This window comes from Seriola dumerili, unplaced genomic scaffold, assembly GCF_002260705.1.
Source record: "Seriola dumerili isolate Sdu_G_001 unplaced genomic scaffold, Sdu_1.0 BDQW01000003.1, whole genome shotgun sequence".
Lineage (NCBI taxonomy): Eukaryota > Metazoa > Chordata > Actinopteri > Carangiformes > Carangidae > Seriola > Seriola dumerili.
Genome location: NW_019174258.1, coordinates 12363243 through 12377494, shown reverse-complemented (window position 1 = coordinate 12377494; position 14252 = coordinate 12363243). Strand labels below are relative to the sequence as shown.

Here is a 14252-nt window from a genome sequence, read left to right as displayed (position 1 = left end):
ATGACCAAAAAAATCAATGTCCTATCAAATGTGGACACTCATACACACATAATGGATGAGTACAACTGCATCCTTTTTATTCAACTCAGTGACGAATTAAGCAATATTTACAATCATTAAGTAATCATGAATAATGAAAAAAGTATTTTAGATTTAGATTTTTTGACAACTCAAACTATTTCCGATCATAACACACATAACATGGTACAATGAATCTTATCTAATATGACCTTAAGGTCAAATTAGTTTTGCATAATGATCTTACAGGCTAATATTAAAAAACTAGAATGAACGTATGGGTTTGGAGCATTATACCACGGCATTCACACAAACACACACAGAGGCATACCCAGCAGCTTGGCGATGTTGTACAGGGCTTGACCCCACAAGAAGACCTTCCCATCACGTCCAGAGTTGCTAGGGAAACGCTTCTGGCTTCCATGCTTGCTCTGCTCCGCCTCCACAAAATCAGCCGGTACATAGTAGTATTTGGGAATCACAGCATGGCCTGGCATGAGAGACAAGGACTGTGTTTTAAACCAATTTTCTACTTGAGAAGAACATTTTTATATTTCAACATATACACACTTACATGATTCAACCATCATTACAGGCTGCCATAAAGCGGTAGAGGTGCTGAGAGAATGTTTTATAACCTCTTGTGTTATAAACGCAATGATGGCTGAAGCGCATACAAGGACTGGTAAGTAAAAAGCTGTTAATGCTAACACTGGCTATGTAGCAATAGCAAAACTTACACATAGCTCCTTTAAAAAAAGCACCAATTCTCCTAGGTACACAGTTTTTCAAGGTACTTGGCAGGAAGGTTGTTCTAAGTATCTTTGAGAACTTGCCACAGTTCCTTTGTGGCTTCTGTCTGTCTGTATGTAATCCCAGACCCACTCCATTATGTTGAGATCAGGGCTCTGTGGAGGCCAGACCATCTAATGCAGCACTCCTCACTCTTATTGTCACTGAAGTTAGTTCTTTATGACTCTGGCTGTATGTTAAGAAAGGTTAAGTTGACTGCTCCTAACCGCTACCACAGCTTTTGTGTCAACTGGAAGTGACACAGGTGCGACACATACGTCACTTGCTACTGATTGGTTAGGCAAAGATACAAGTAAATAACCTTCTTTCCACAGACTGGTTAATGTGAACAGAATGTCACACTGAAGTGAAATTAAATGTCAACTCTGATTATTAAAGTGCATTCTGGTCACCTTGGAGCGCATAATTGTACCTCGAGTATATATCCAACCTGATTCTAAGGGAAATAGCCAACTGACTCAAAGGATGACACAGCTGTACCTGGTTGCCCATTCCCCAGAGTACAGCAGTATGTCTCCCAGAGCAGCACCCTGCATCTGTCTATGTATCATCTAAACAATGGGAGCACACGACTCCTGGGAGGTCAGGCAAACCTGCAGCAGAACAGACAATAGAAGCCCCTGACAGCAGCAAATGCATTTTTTTTTTTTTTTGGGTTTAGACTTTTCATGGGCATTAATGATGAAGAGAGAGAAAAAAAAGTACACTTGTCTTATCCTTTAAAACCCAGGCAATTAACTTTAGGAGTTTTGTTAATTCATACATAACCAGTAAAAGGCTCTGTGAAGACATCAGGGCCGACTTCAGTCAGCTCTGTCTCACATCATTATTCTTTCTGCACTCCAATTATTTCTGTTCTTTTATGAACAGACCAATAGAAACTCAAAGCTCTTGACATCCCTATCATTTGACTGCCTCCCCTCGCAGCAATGGGGGCAGGTGAACAGGCTATTTGCTCATGAGGAAAGGCTGAATTCACTTGAATGTAACACCTCTGTGAGACTCAGTCACAGCATGTGGTGTATGAATATGGATGACGTGATTTAATAAGAGAAAGTTTTTCATTGCCAGAGGGAAAGAACAGAGGCGACTCAGAGGCTTCATAACCAATCATATTGATATGCCAAATGAGATAAAGTTTTATGTATGTGTGTAATTCTTCCGCATTCACCAGTCACTGCTTTTGTGTTTGTGTGCGTTACAGTGTATTTATGTGATTACTCACCCTCATAAGACTGAAAGATGATGGGTTCAAGAAGGTCCTGGTATTCTTTGACCTGAGCTTTATTTCCTCTGAACACACCTGAAACACACACACACACATTAATGATACAAATTAAACTGAAACTTCGATGAAGCTTTTTTCTTCCTATTAACACACTTGGTTCGTCTAATGTTGCCGCCCCCATTTCACATAGATATAGTAATTTCATCCATTGTTAATATAAAAATATTGATTATTGCAGCTTTAATGTTAGAGTACTGTTAAGTACTCCACAAATGAAAGACACTATATCTGACTGAACAGCAATCTGAATTCTGACCCTAACAGGGCTCTGCTATTTTATGCTCAATTGTTTATTACGTCAGTCAGGAAAATGTAAATGCAATAGTCATGTTGATATGACCTACAGGAAGACAGGTGCCTCAGAGTCTAATATGTGCTGTAGGTTTACAGTATCCTAAATTTTGCACAGTAGCTACACAAGATAGTTGTAGAGCATTTAATTTTAGAGCCTTGTGTTGTAATTTCTGTTTACTTTGTTTTTGTCTTAGTTTTTGAGCTATCTGTGTTTGTATGTATGTTTAATAAAAACATTGAAATTGGTCGTTAGTCCTAAAAATGTCGGTGGAATATAAATTGTCACGAGGGTGATTAAATTATGCTTGAATTCACATTACTTGGAGACACTATAATCCTTACTTTATTTCTTACCATTCCCTAGGTTCACACACAAATTTTATACATCACATCTTTTTAAAATGTGTCTCTAAGTCCTCTAAAACCTGGCAAATATCAAAATGTAATGTCCTGTCAAATGCTACAAGTCTGTCTTCTATCTTGCCAATGACCCACTTGAGGCATCATAACAGCAGCTGTGGATAGAACAAGACTCACCGTCAATCATCATGTAGATGAAAAATATGGGAAACTCGCACTCGATTCCATCAAAAAGCTGGAGAGAGACAGAGGACAGAGGAGGAATTATTGCTTTTCCATTTCAGAAAGACGAGAGAGGCACATGGACTTTAAAGAAGCGGATGGCTGAACTTTAGTAGCACTGAATATGGAACAGCATGGCACAGGGACAAGATATATAAGACATGACATTGTGAGTGAAAACTGACAGAAAAAAGGAGGGATAATAGCATTTCCCTTCTCAAGGTCATTTTTTTTGGGGGAAAAATTTAAAGTTATGCTGTTTGTTTTGAGGCGGGAACTGAAGGACTGAGGTGTCAGAACGTTTATGATACAGTGATAAACACATGAGGCATACTGAGAGGAAAGTCTGATCAGTGGACCAGCACAGCTTTGTAGGTCACTGAGTGTGGGTGTACACCTCCACCACTTTAACATAAGATCTGCTGATGTGTGGGACTTGAAAGTAGAGCAGATGTAGACACATGTAGAAAAACTTCACCCACATGGAGCCCATGTGGTGGTGAATCAATGGGCAAATCAATCAATTCTGGTGACTGACAGCAGGTTATGCTGTTAGTCACCAGGTGAAAAGCACCCTTAGTAAGATGCTGGGCCACCAGCTTCAAAGCTCTTTGTCACAGACTCAACAAGTCTACAGAACTCTACGGGAAGGATGAACATCTTTCTTCTACAATATAGCATATGATTGGACCCCAAATATCCTGGATGGAAATATGCGCTTTTGTCATGTTTCTCCACTAATTTATTCTGGTTTTATTTCTTATTTATTTTTCTTATTTATTTAAATTTTAATTAAACCTGTCCCTCATAATCACAAGCTATGACTGACTGACTGACTGACTGACTGACTGACTGATGAGTGTTTGTGCGACTGACTCTGGTTGTTTTCAGTCAACTGAACACAGATAAATAAAAAGCCAACGTGGCAGCTGGAGAGGATTTTGCAGAATAAACACTTGAATTGACGTGAACATCATGACTTGTTGGATTATTTTCTGAATTTTACTCAACCAGAAATCGTATTATAAATCGCACACCATGTGTGTATAATGTCACACACACACACACACACACAAACACACAACCACACACACACACACACACACACACACACACACACACACACACACACACACACACACACACCACCACACACACACACACACACACACACACACACAAACCTTCTTAAATCGTTTGGTTATAAGTCACATGTAGAGAGGACAGTCAAGTGAATCCGAGTCTTATTCATTTCAGTAATTCAATCTCATTTTGCTTCTGCTCGCCTAGAAAGGATCAAAACACGCAGCAGCAAGGTTAGCAGCTCTGTCCTTTTCTTAGTCCCCAAGTCCTGGCGATCTTTGTCCTTCCATTTTTTCACTAATCTCCACACCAATGGAAGATAACAGAGATTACATCCTAAAGTAATAACAAAAGGCTGGTAGAGCTACACACACAGACACACACACACAGATACACGAACAAATACACACATGTGAGAGTGTTGTCACTATCACCAGGCAGACACTACTGTCACAGGCTTGGATGTGCTTCTTTAAATGGTTAATGTCTGCACCGTGTGAATATGCAGGTATGCATGGTTTCAAACTGTGTGTTTCAGCAGAGATAAGGAGCAGTAGTAGTTATCAGATGGTGACAGAGGGATGAGAGAGAAGGAGAATGAAAGAAAGGAGAGTGTATACAGAAATACAGAAGCAGGGGGGGAGGCATATTTAGGGGGAGGGGAGAGAGAAGGGGAGAGCTGAGGCAGTCACCCAGCGCGGCCTGTGCTTTTTGGCCCGTTGAGGCTGTAAACAGGCAGGGATCCCTGGTGTTTTGTGCTTGAGCAGCTCGACTGATTGGTAAAACTGTCTATCACACAGGCTGCTGCTCTCTGTCAATGGTAAACAGACAGGGAGCACTGGCGTCCGCCGTGCTGTGAATCCTCTCTTAAACACCAACAACAACTTCACTCGATGTCTTCTGCGGGGGAGACCTGAGCTACCTGTGATTTCTCTCTCTCTCTCCATACAGAGCTCACACTGTGTCAGACACTCCCCTGGCATTTCGCTACTCTGCATGCTGGCTTATCACTCAAAGGAGGTCAAATATGACTTTTTACTTTTTCGTTTGTTGTTATAATTCCTCTTAAATTGGGCCCGTGCTTCCCTTCTAACATTACAAAAATGATCAGTTTTAATTTTAATTAAATTAAGTTTTGTTTTGATATTCATTACTGAAAAACTGTAATCACGTGGTAATATCTACTGCATTGTGTAATAAATGAACCCCTGGCACAGTTTCCTCTTATATAAATGGATTCTTTTCTCCTGCAGTATTTGCTGATGTAATAGCAAATATATTACTGTTGGTAGATGGAAGGCAAATGGCAGCAGTAGCAATGATTAGTTTACTTTCTGAAGCTTAATTGGCACAAGTGTCTTCCACAATAAATCTGTCTGCCTGCTGCTAGGACTGAAGGCTGGATGGAGCTTGAAGGAGCCGAGGCATTGAACACTGTTTGCTAATTCTTAGCCTCAGACTCTTCGTATCGTATTAGCTGCAGGATTAAAGAAAGCTAATTTCCCAAGTGATACAGAGTTGGTGCCCCCACAACTGCCCTTTTGTGACATATTATCAAGCAAGCACTTCCACCACAGTGCACTTTTTTTGTGTGTTTTTGGTTTGTTTTCACCACCAACGTTTCAGCTCCACCTTTCTCGTAGAGATAAAAGAAAAGCCAGAAGCAATCTAATTTTGTAAAAGGGATATTGTTTTGAACATTTTTCACAGCCGCATCGCAGCCGTGAGAGCCGTGAGCAGCAATCTGTCAGATCCTGCTAAAGTACATTAAAAAAACAGGTCAGCCACCAACAATGCCTTCAAATCACAGAGGAACTATATTCTATGTGCACAGCTATTCTAACAACATACATATTTAAAGACATGTCTTTTGTAAATGAATTAGCAGTATTTTCTTTGTAAAGGAGAATCTCCTTGAAGAAAATGTTACCTAGTGCAATTATTTTTAGGATTATTATTATTATATTAAGAATGAAAGATGATCAAAATATAGATATTCTTACTATATATATATTTATATATAATAATATATATATATATATAATACAGTATATATAATAACACAAATGTTATAGTGTAAGTTAAACCTGCATTGTTGATCTTTAGCCACATTACAAGCAGTAAACACAAAACATCACAGAGTTAACATGGCGAACATGTTAGCAAAAGGGGTTGCCTTTTCACATATAATGACCAGAATAAATTGTTTGTAGTCTTGTTTCTGGCCACCTGGTAAATGTACCAAAGTCTCCAACAAATCCTGATGTGAACATCTGGCTGCTAGGATGCTGGCAAGGAGCCTCAGAGCCGCTGTATTATGTTGCATAGCTAAGTACAAGTGGAAAAAACTAAATCAAGCCTCCAATCAAAACACAGTCTTCTGTTTTATCAATGTAAATACGCAAAAACCCAAAACCATGGATAAAATGAGAAACTGTCTCTACCAAGTCTTTTCAATAATGTCACATTAAACAATCAAAGTCTTATATGAACAGATGTAAACCTTTCCATGTTTTTTTTATCACAGAGCTTTTCCTGAATTATAATTTAAACAGGAAAGAAACTTAGTTCTTATAATAATTGCTAGTTGTTAAAAAAGTGAAATGAAATTTCATTGGCCATCAGTTATCAGATACAGGTCCTTCAGAAAGTATTCAGACCCTTTCACTTTTTGCAGACTTCATTGTGCTGTATTTAATTTAAAATGGGTAAAATTGCCACAAATCGACTCACTTTGTTATTACAGGTAATTGAGTGGAGACTGACAGGCACAAATGGCAGTTCTATCCATGTACAATTAAATCTACAACATGATAAAGTGTGCAAAAAGTGAAGGCGTCTGAATACTTTCTGAAGGCACTTTGAGCCGAGTCCACGGAACCGAGTGCCCTGTCGGTCTCAATCATATTTCTTAGAAAGGAGAAGCGGCTGATTTGGTAGCTGTTTTGATGACTGAACTGCCCAAATGGTGCAAAAAGTAGCCTGATAATGTGGAAAACCACCAAACCTGGAAAAACCGGTCACCTGTTTTGGTGCTGGTCAGGTAGTGTACAGAAAAAAGGAAAAAGCTGTCTGTTGATGCTGGAAACAAGGTTCACATGACTAACATGAGAGTCAGGTGACCTCAAACATCGAGGTGTGAATGACCCGACATTGAGTTGGACTGATGAGACCTCTTGTATGTGGAGGTGAAACATCCTCTTGACCGAACACAAGTTCCACTTGCCTCTGACTTGGTGCTTTTAGATCTCTGCTGATCCCTTCATCTGCTTCTCTGAGCTCATTAATTCTAGGAGGTTAGTTCTGCAGCTAATGCAATGATTTGTTTAGCATTAAGAGTCCAGCCTCTGATTCACTCATCGTTCGCTCACTGAGCTCATTCTAAAGTAAATGCGCTGTCATTTCGCCAGGATCACAGGGGATTCAGAAAAGGACAATGAATGCAGGGCCGTTTGCATACATATATATGCAAGCACACACACTGACAGGGACTCACACACACACACACACACAAATGCACTAATATTCACGGTGAAATACCTGGAGGATTAAAACACTTGAAATGGGAGAGGCTAAGTCACAGGCAGATCTGTTAGCATTATCATAAAAGGATAATACCTTTTCAGGCTTATGCCTGGGCCAGGCTTATTCAGAAAAAACTTTTCAAATGTCACACTCAAGCACTTTCAAGTTGAACTCTTCTTAGGTTTTATGCATTTCCTTTCCTTGGCTTGTGGTTGCCTGAAATAAACTCCAGGTACACTTTTAAACTTTGTGTTGTTCTTTAAATCTAAACTTACCTTGGAATCTCAGTAAAACTGCAAACAATGAGACCATTGTGGAGACAAATCTGTTTTCGAAAAATCGCTGCTGTTATGCTGTGCAGTGTTTTACTTGTTTTTAAGTGTCCATGACCTGAAAATCAGCTTTTGTTACAGTGGACCATAATATTGTAATCACCTGTCTGCAAAGTTGGTTTTGCTCAAACCTCTCTAACAGGTCATTCTCTGTAATGGTAAGAGTGACTGCTTCCTTTAGTGGGATTCCCCAAGGGAACATTTTACACATAAAAATTACAAGAGCGACAGAGAAAAAGATCAGCGGAATAAAACACAGATAAACAGAGAGAAATACATCCCTCAGGTGTCCCATCAGCACCCACCTTCATTTCAGCAGGTTTGTAGTAGCGGCGTTCCTTGTCTTCATTAGTGGTGCGGTAGCCGTCACGGAGGAAACGTTTGAAGCCGTATTTGCCCCGCAGCTTGCGAACTATCTTGTCCAGTGTCTGACTGTACAGAGCATCGTCGTCCACCGCAAAGGCAGGATAGCTGATGGTTGGAAGCAAGGCTGCATCTGTGTTCTGCAGAGACGATGTTTTTTACTGACATGAAACACTGTCCCACCATGATTTATCTTTATTTTTTACATCATATGACAAGAAAAGAAATTTAAATGACAATAAATAAACTTAAACATAAAAATACTATTCACCAAAGACATGATATTTATCCATATAATTAAGGAATTCATTTAAATCCTAACCAAAGTCACAGATAGTCATGCATCATAAGCCTAAACTGTGTGGAGCTATGCTAATCTAGCAGATAGATCTTTATGTTCTACAGGATCATATACTAGACAAGTATAGACGTCGGCTTGTAGCTTAAGAGTGAAAGCTTCTGGCACTACAGCTGCCTTATTTAAAATCAAGGACTGTGATCAAATTTCAGTTGGAGCAATCATTAGGAATGAATATTCTGATTAGGCCTGACACACCATTATGACCGGGCATCTAATACTCTCATTTTTGTTTGTTTTACTCTATTAAGCAATGGAAATGAAAGCTATTAAGCCCCAGCTTCACTGCAAACAGCTATTTATGGTTTATTAATAGACAGCAGAGCTTCCAATAATAAAAGAGTTGCTATCCATAGTCTGTGTGGGCTCTGCTGTTTAGGTGCTGCTTTTTTGACATGGACAGTCATGAGGCAGCTAAAGGACCAGATTTCAGCTTAAATGTTTGATGCCACTGTCATGTGCTGTACTATGATCTTTTTTTTTTCTTATTTGCACAGATCTCTAAAGTTAACAGAAGAGCCGACTGCTGCTGCCCACTCTGATCCTTATTCTTCCACTTCTTGTTACAACCCCAATCTACGTGTTAACACCCTCGGCAGCTGCGGCTGGGAAAGGATATCAGCTTGCAGAACACATTCGGTGCAGGTACTGAATTGGTCCAGAAATGAATGTTGTGTTCCAATCTTTTGGCAGAGCTTAAGAGCCACAGATATTGGATTGATAATTTGGTTATCTTCACATCATCCTGCAGTGTGTTGGTCTCTCACTCATTACTGCACTCATTCCTTCCAGCTTTTTAACGTCAATCTCTACGGCTATAATGCCACTCTGGTCATCTAATTGGACCCATTTCCCCACACGCTGATGGCGGCTATTCTGCCTGAAACATTCAGCACACAGAGAGTGAGAGGGAGCGAGATGTGATCATTTAAGTGTTTGCAAGCGGTGGAGTGAAGGGAATGATTTTTGCTCTCTTCATTCCACTACTTTTTCTCACCCCTGCCTTTTTCAGCTTTACCTCCCTCTAGCTCTGCAGCCACCTCTCACTTTTCCCGCTTCCTCTCAACGCTGAGCCAACAATAGCACAGGTATGGGCAGTGTAATGACTACGCCGTGAGGGAAATGCATTGTTGAAGTACAGATATTCACTCCCATATTGACGTTAAGTGCTGGGTTTGTTTGATGAGTGCAATTAACCTTTTAAGACTTTGGCATATTTGTGGCAGGCTTCTATTTCAGTCTTTGATTGGGAGAGATTATGGACACAGGTGCTCATCAGAGTCAAAAAAAAAAGGAGAAAAAAAAGAAAGGGAGCAGGTTGCAACAACATGTGCAATGGAGGACATTTTTCTACAATCAACCAGAGATCAGCTTATCAGCTCTGAGACTAAAATTAAGAAATATTTTAATGTAATTTTTAAAACTTTCTTCTACTCTGATATAATAAATGACTGACTGCATTTAATACTGATTTTTTTTTACAAGTAGAAGTAAAATAAAATGGAAAAAGAAAGATTTTCACATTTTAAAACAAGACAAAGAAGCTACATTCATGCTAGTAGTTAGTTAGTTCGACTTAAAATGTTAAGTTCAGCTTGCTAACATGTGCACAATAACAATGCTGAATACCTGATGTTTAGCAGGTATAATATTCACCATGTCCATCATCTTAGAGAAATATGACAGCTTGCTAACATTTTCAAATTAGCATTAAACACGAAGTACACCGGAGGCTAATGGGGATATCATTAGTTTAGCAGGTATTAGATCTTTTTTAATCTGATGATGTCTTTAGAGGAATCACCGAAGTTGTTACAATTCATCCTCAGAGGAAAAGACTGTCTGTACATAATATCATGACAATCTATCCAACAGCTGTTGAGATTTCCCTTAAAACCACAAATGTTGGCAGTAGATAAAGAGTCAGAGGATCAACAGAGTCTGTAGGATTCATCCTCTGGGAACTATGAATGCCTGAAAAAAATGTATCTATTTAATAAAACATAAAAATCTCTGTTGGTGATGCTACAGGAAAAGTCAGAAGAGTGGTGACCATAAATGTTATGAAAAATGTTATGGCAATAGATGTTGAGATATTTTAGTCTTGACCAAAGTGATGGACCAATTGACACTGTCATCCCTAAGGCCACTGCAGTAGCATGGCTAAAAAAAGATGTAAGAATGCATTTGTTTTTACTCAGCTTGTAAATTCATCTCCTGTAGATCAATGGCTCTCAAACTTTTTCACATCAAGGACCCCTTCACTGACACAAATTAGACACCGGACCCCCACTTGATAAGATTTTGTCCCAAGGTCCCCCATCTGATATGACTTTTGCATTTAGATCTTTATAACAGAAAGTGTTTGAAACCCATGACCAAAATAGTCATACATTCTGCCATTTAGTTACTTATGGGTGGAATTACAGTGAAAATAAATTATTCTCCTTCTTGCAGGGACTCTCAAGAACCACCTCAAAGACCCCATTTTGAAAATCACTGCTGTAGATTTTACATTAGTACAGATTTGTTCAACCAATCATTGCCACTAGTGTGGCTAGAAATATTTTTAGAGGGTCTGTCATTCATAGGGTAATTTTAGTAAGCGTACAGATAGATGGATGGACTCACATGGGAGCGAGACTCTCGGGGCAGCAGGGAGCAGAGGGTTTGTCTGTTCCTGTTGTGGGCATCCAGATCCACAAATATCACCGACCATGAACATCCCTGCAGAGCAAAGCAGATACAGAGACATCATCCCAGACACAGCTGAACTCTTCACCGTTCACAGGTACAACAACAATATGTGCACACCCACAAAAATGCACAATGCTGCAATACAAGTACTCCTACATTTATCAGAGAAAACAGACAGTAAAATGGCTTAAAGCCCACTTTAAAGCCCCCACCATCACACCTCCGCACATCAAAACACACTTTCACTGTAAAACCAGGCTGATATTTTTGGGTTGCATATGTTTTTGAAGCACAGAGTGGGAGGGCTTGAACAGGAGTGAGTTAAGAGTCATTCTATCATTTGAAAAGTCCCTATGTGCAAAAACAAAGCGCTGCTACTACAATGCAGCCTGTCTGTCCAGTGCACTTAAACACCTCTGGGAGAGAAAGAGGGGCAGTTTATGTTTTTACTTAGTAAAGCCAGTGACCAAACCTTTTCTGGTTCTAAAAAGCAGGTCCAGTCCACTTCATCCGTCGGCAGTGCTTACATAAAACCAACTGAGTCACTCCTGCAACCTGCTAAGCAGTTTCTAATGTAAGTCAGATGCATTATGTATGAATATTGCCCGAGTCTATTTTTTCCTCCAAAAACCGGTCCAGCCAGGGCTTTTAGTCAAATCAGCAATCTTTCTGGTGGCAATTTGCATAGTGCAGTGGATTACTGGCCACCAATGTAGGCAGCTGTGTGACATGTCAGTGAAATGACCCTCTCAGGGAAACCTCTCCTGGTGTTATATCTGCAGAGCGGTGCTGCCTTGGATCTGTGCTCTTTAGACTGTAGTTTCATTAAGTGGGCTAAAAGTTTATTTTTAATGAAATTAAAAATTTATAATTAGCAAGTACACACACATGAACCTCTGACAAATGGTTAAGCTGTTCATTTATGGTAAAAGTGCAATTTGATCTGCTCCCATTGATGTAAAATAATGAGGCATTTTAATGGAATGTGGCATGAAATTGATCACAATCAATTAATAACACAAATAAAAAATGGATATAAAAAAGTATCAAACACATATACAGTATAATCTGTGGTAAAGTCTTTGTAGTTCTAGATCTAGATTAATTCTCCTCTTGTGGTTTTCGTCAATGTTTTCGCACGAGAAAACTGAGTTTCTGCTTCACTTCAATCTGGAAACAACCTCTCCCACCACAGTGGTGCTCACAGCTGTAGTTGTGCTTAAATGAGTCTGACTGATTGAGCATGTTTGTAAAACATTTTGTCTTATAGGCATTTATATTCTGTTCAGTGAGGCTTCTGAGACTAAAAAACATAAAAAAAAGATTCAGATTGCTTTTGAAAACTCCACAGGCCGCAGACCAAGAGTCGTGCCTGGAAGGAAGCCACCTGAAAAGAATCAGAAAACTGAAGTGCACTCTGGGGACAAATACTTGAAACATCGTAGAAGAGATGCTAAGAAAGATGCAAGACATCAAAACTCAAAATGTCTCAACCGATTGGTAGAGAAAAGCATGAAAGGATTAAATGTAATTGTCATAGGATTACAATAATATGACCTGCGGTCTCTGATAACTAAAGCAAACAACTTCCAAAATAAAACAGAAGTCAGAAATATTTTTAAGTATGCATTCTACTTCTCTTTCCCTGCTTCTCCTTTTTGCCCCATTTACCCCTTCCACCTACTCTAGGGACTTAGCCTTGGCCCTCTATTATGAAAATGTGACTCTATGAAATGAGTCAATTACAGGCCACCCTAATCTATGCCAGAAAGCCATCAGTGTCACTGCTATTATTCTGGCCTCCTAATAAAGGCTGAAAGAGTGTAAATTGTATAATACTCCTTTCAAAGACCCTATAATGATACATAGAACATCAACTTGACACCAGTTTCTATGTAATGATACGCATGAATGAAATTCAAAGAGTCATGAATTCAAAAGAAAAGTAATCTCTATTCTGAAAAAAAAACATCTATATATATATATATAGCTGGATTGAGTTAGGGTTATGTCCGCTCTACTACATCCCTGCTCTTGACTGGGTGTGAATTAGGTGACAATCCCCAGATAGAAAGTGGAATCGGTTAGGATTTGATTGTCCAGCCCTGTGTACACAGCTCTCTGAGTTTAATGACTGGCTTTAAAGTTGAAGGATCCTCCTCTTGGCCGGATCAATTTTATCCACCCAGTTCAATTTGTCACACCGCAAAGCTGCTATCTTTGCATCCGTTGTGTGACTTGGGGGGGATCATGGAAAAATCAAAACTTCACCAAACCGAAGGCTGCGTGTACCATTCATCTAGGACAAAGGCTAAATGTGACACACACCCACGAGAGTCTGCAGCCAGTGTAAAATGTGACTGCAGAGTTCAGAATGTAGTGAGTGTTCCAGTTAAAGGGGTTGGGTGGGGGGGGGGTTATATTTGGTGTTGGAAGGATGAGAGTCAGCTGGGAAATCAAGATTGATAGAGATCATTTACAAGCAACTGAATGGCTTGCACTTCCATTCCCACAGAGGGACAGGAAACTGGATGAGACATACACACTCACACTTACAGCAGCCTCACACAGCATGGATCATAAAGCAGCCACCTATAGGCTTATACATTTATTCTTTCAACAAGCTGAGCTCGTAGACAAAATCTATCCCAGGCCCAGTTAAATCCCACATTTTTCAGCCGATCAGAGGAGAGACACAAACAGCAACTTTAACATACACTCATCCTCACAGCCTCATACGATGATCAGAGTAACACTCCAAGTTCGGATGCATTAGATGGCTGGAGGAGCCATCACTGGCTAACACCCAAGTGGAGAAAAGAGGAGGAAAAAGATAATAAGAGAGGAGGCTTGGAAGGCTTCATTTTCCAATCCATTAGCAGGTGTAATGAATGTCCCT

At 39.7% G+C, this 14252-nt stretch overlaps 1 protein-coding gene across 4 annotated transcripts in view; it reads right to left on the bottom strand.

Moving 5' to 3' along the window:
• The window catches only part of phkb (phosphorylase kinase regulatory subunit beta), a 106361-nt gene that overhangs the window by 58824 nt on the left and 33285 nt on the right, over positions 1–14252 (bottom strand). For all 4 annotated transcript variants that reach the window (XM_022745578.1, XM_022745562.1, XM_022745570.1 and 1 more), the window contains exons 10-14: positions 11288–11383; positions 8241–8438; positions 2951–3008; positions 2057–2134; positions 350–508 (exon numbers count right to left, since the gene is read on the bottom strand). In XM_022745578.1, the coding sequence (XP_022601299.1) occupies positions 350–508; positions 2057–2134; positions 2951–3008; positions 8241–8438; positions 11288–11383 (589 nt within the window). The remainder of the gene's footprint in view (positions 1–349; positions 509–2056; positions 2135–2950; positions 3009–8240; positions 8439–11287; positions 11384–14252) is intronic.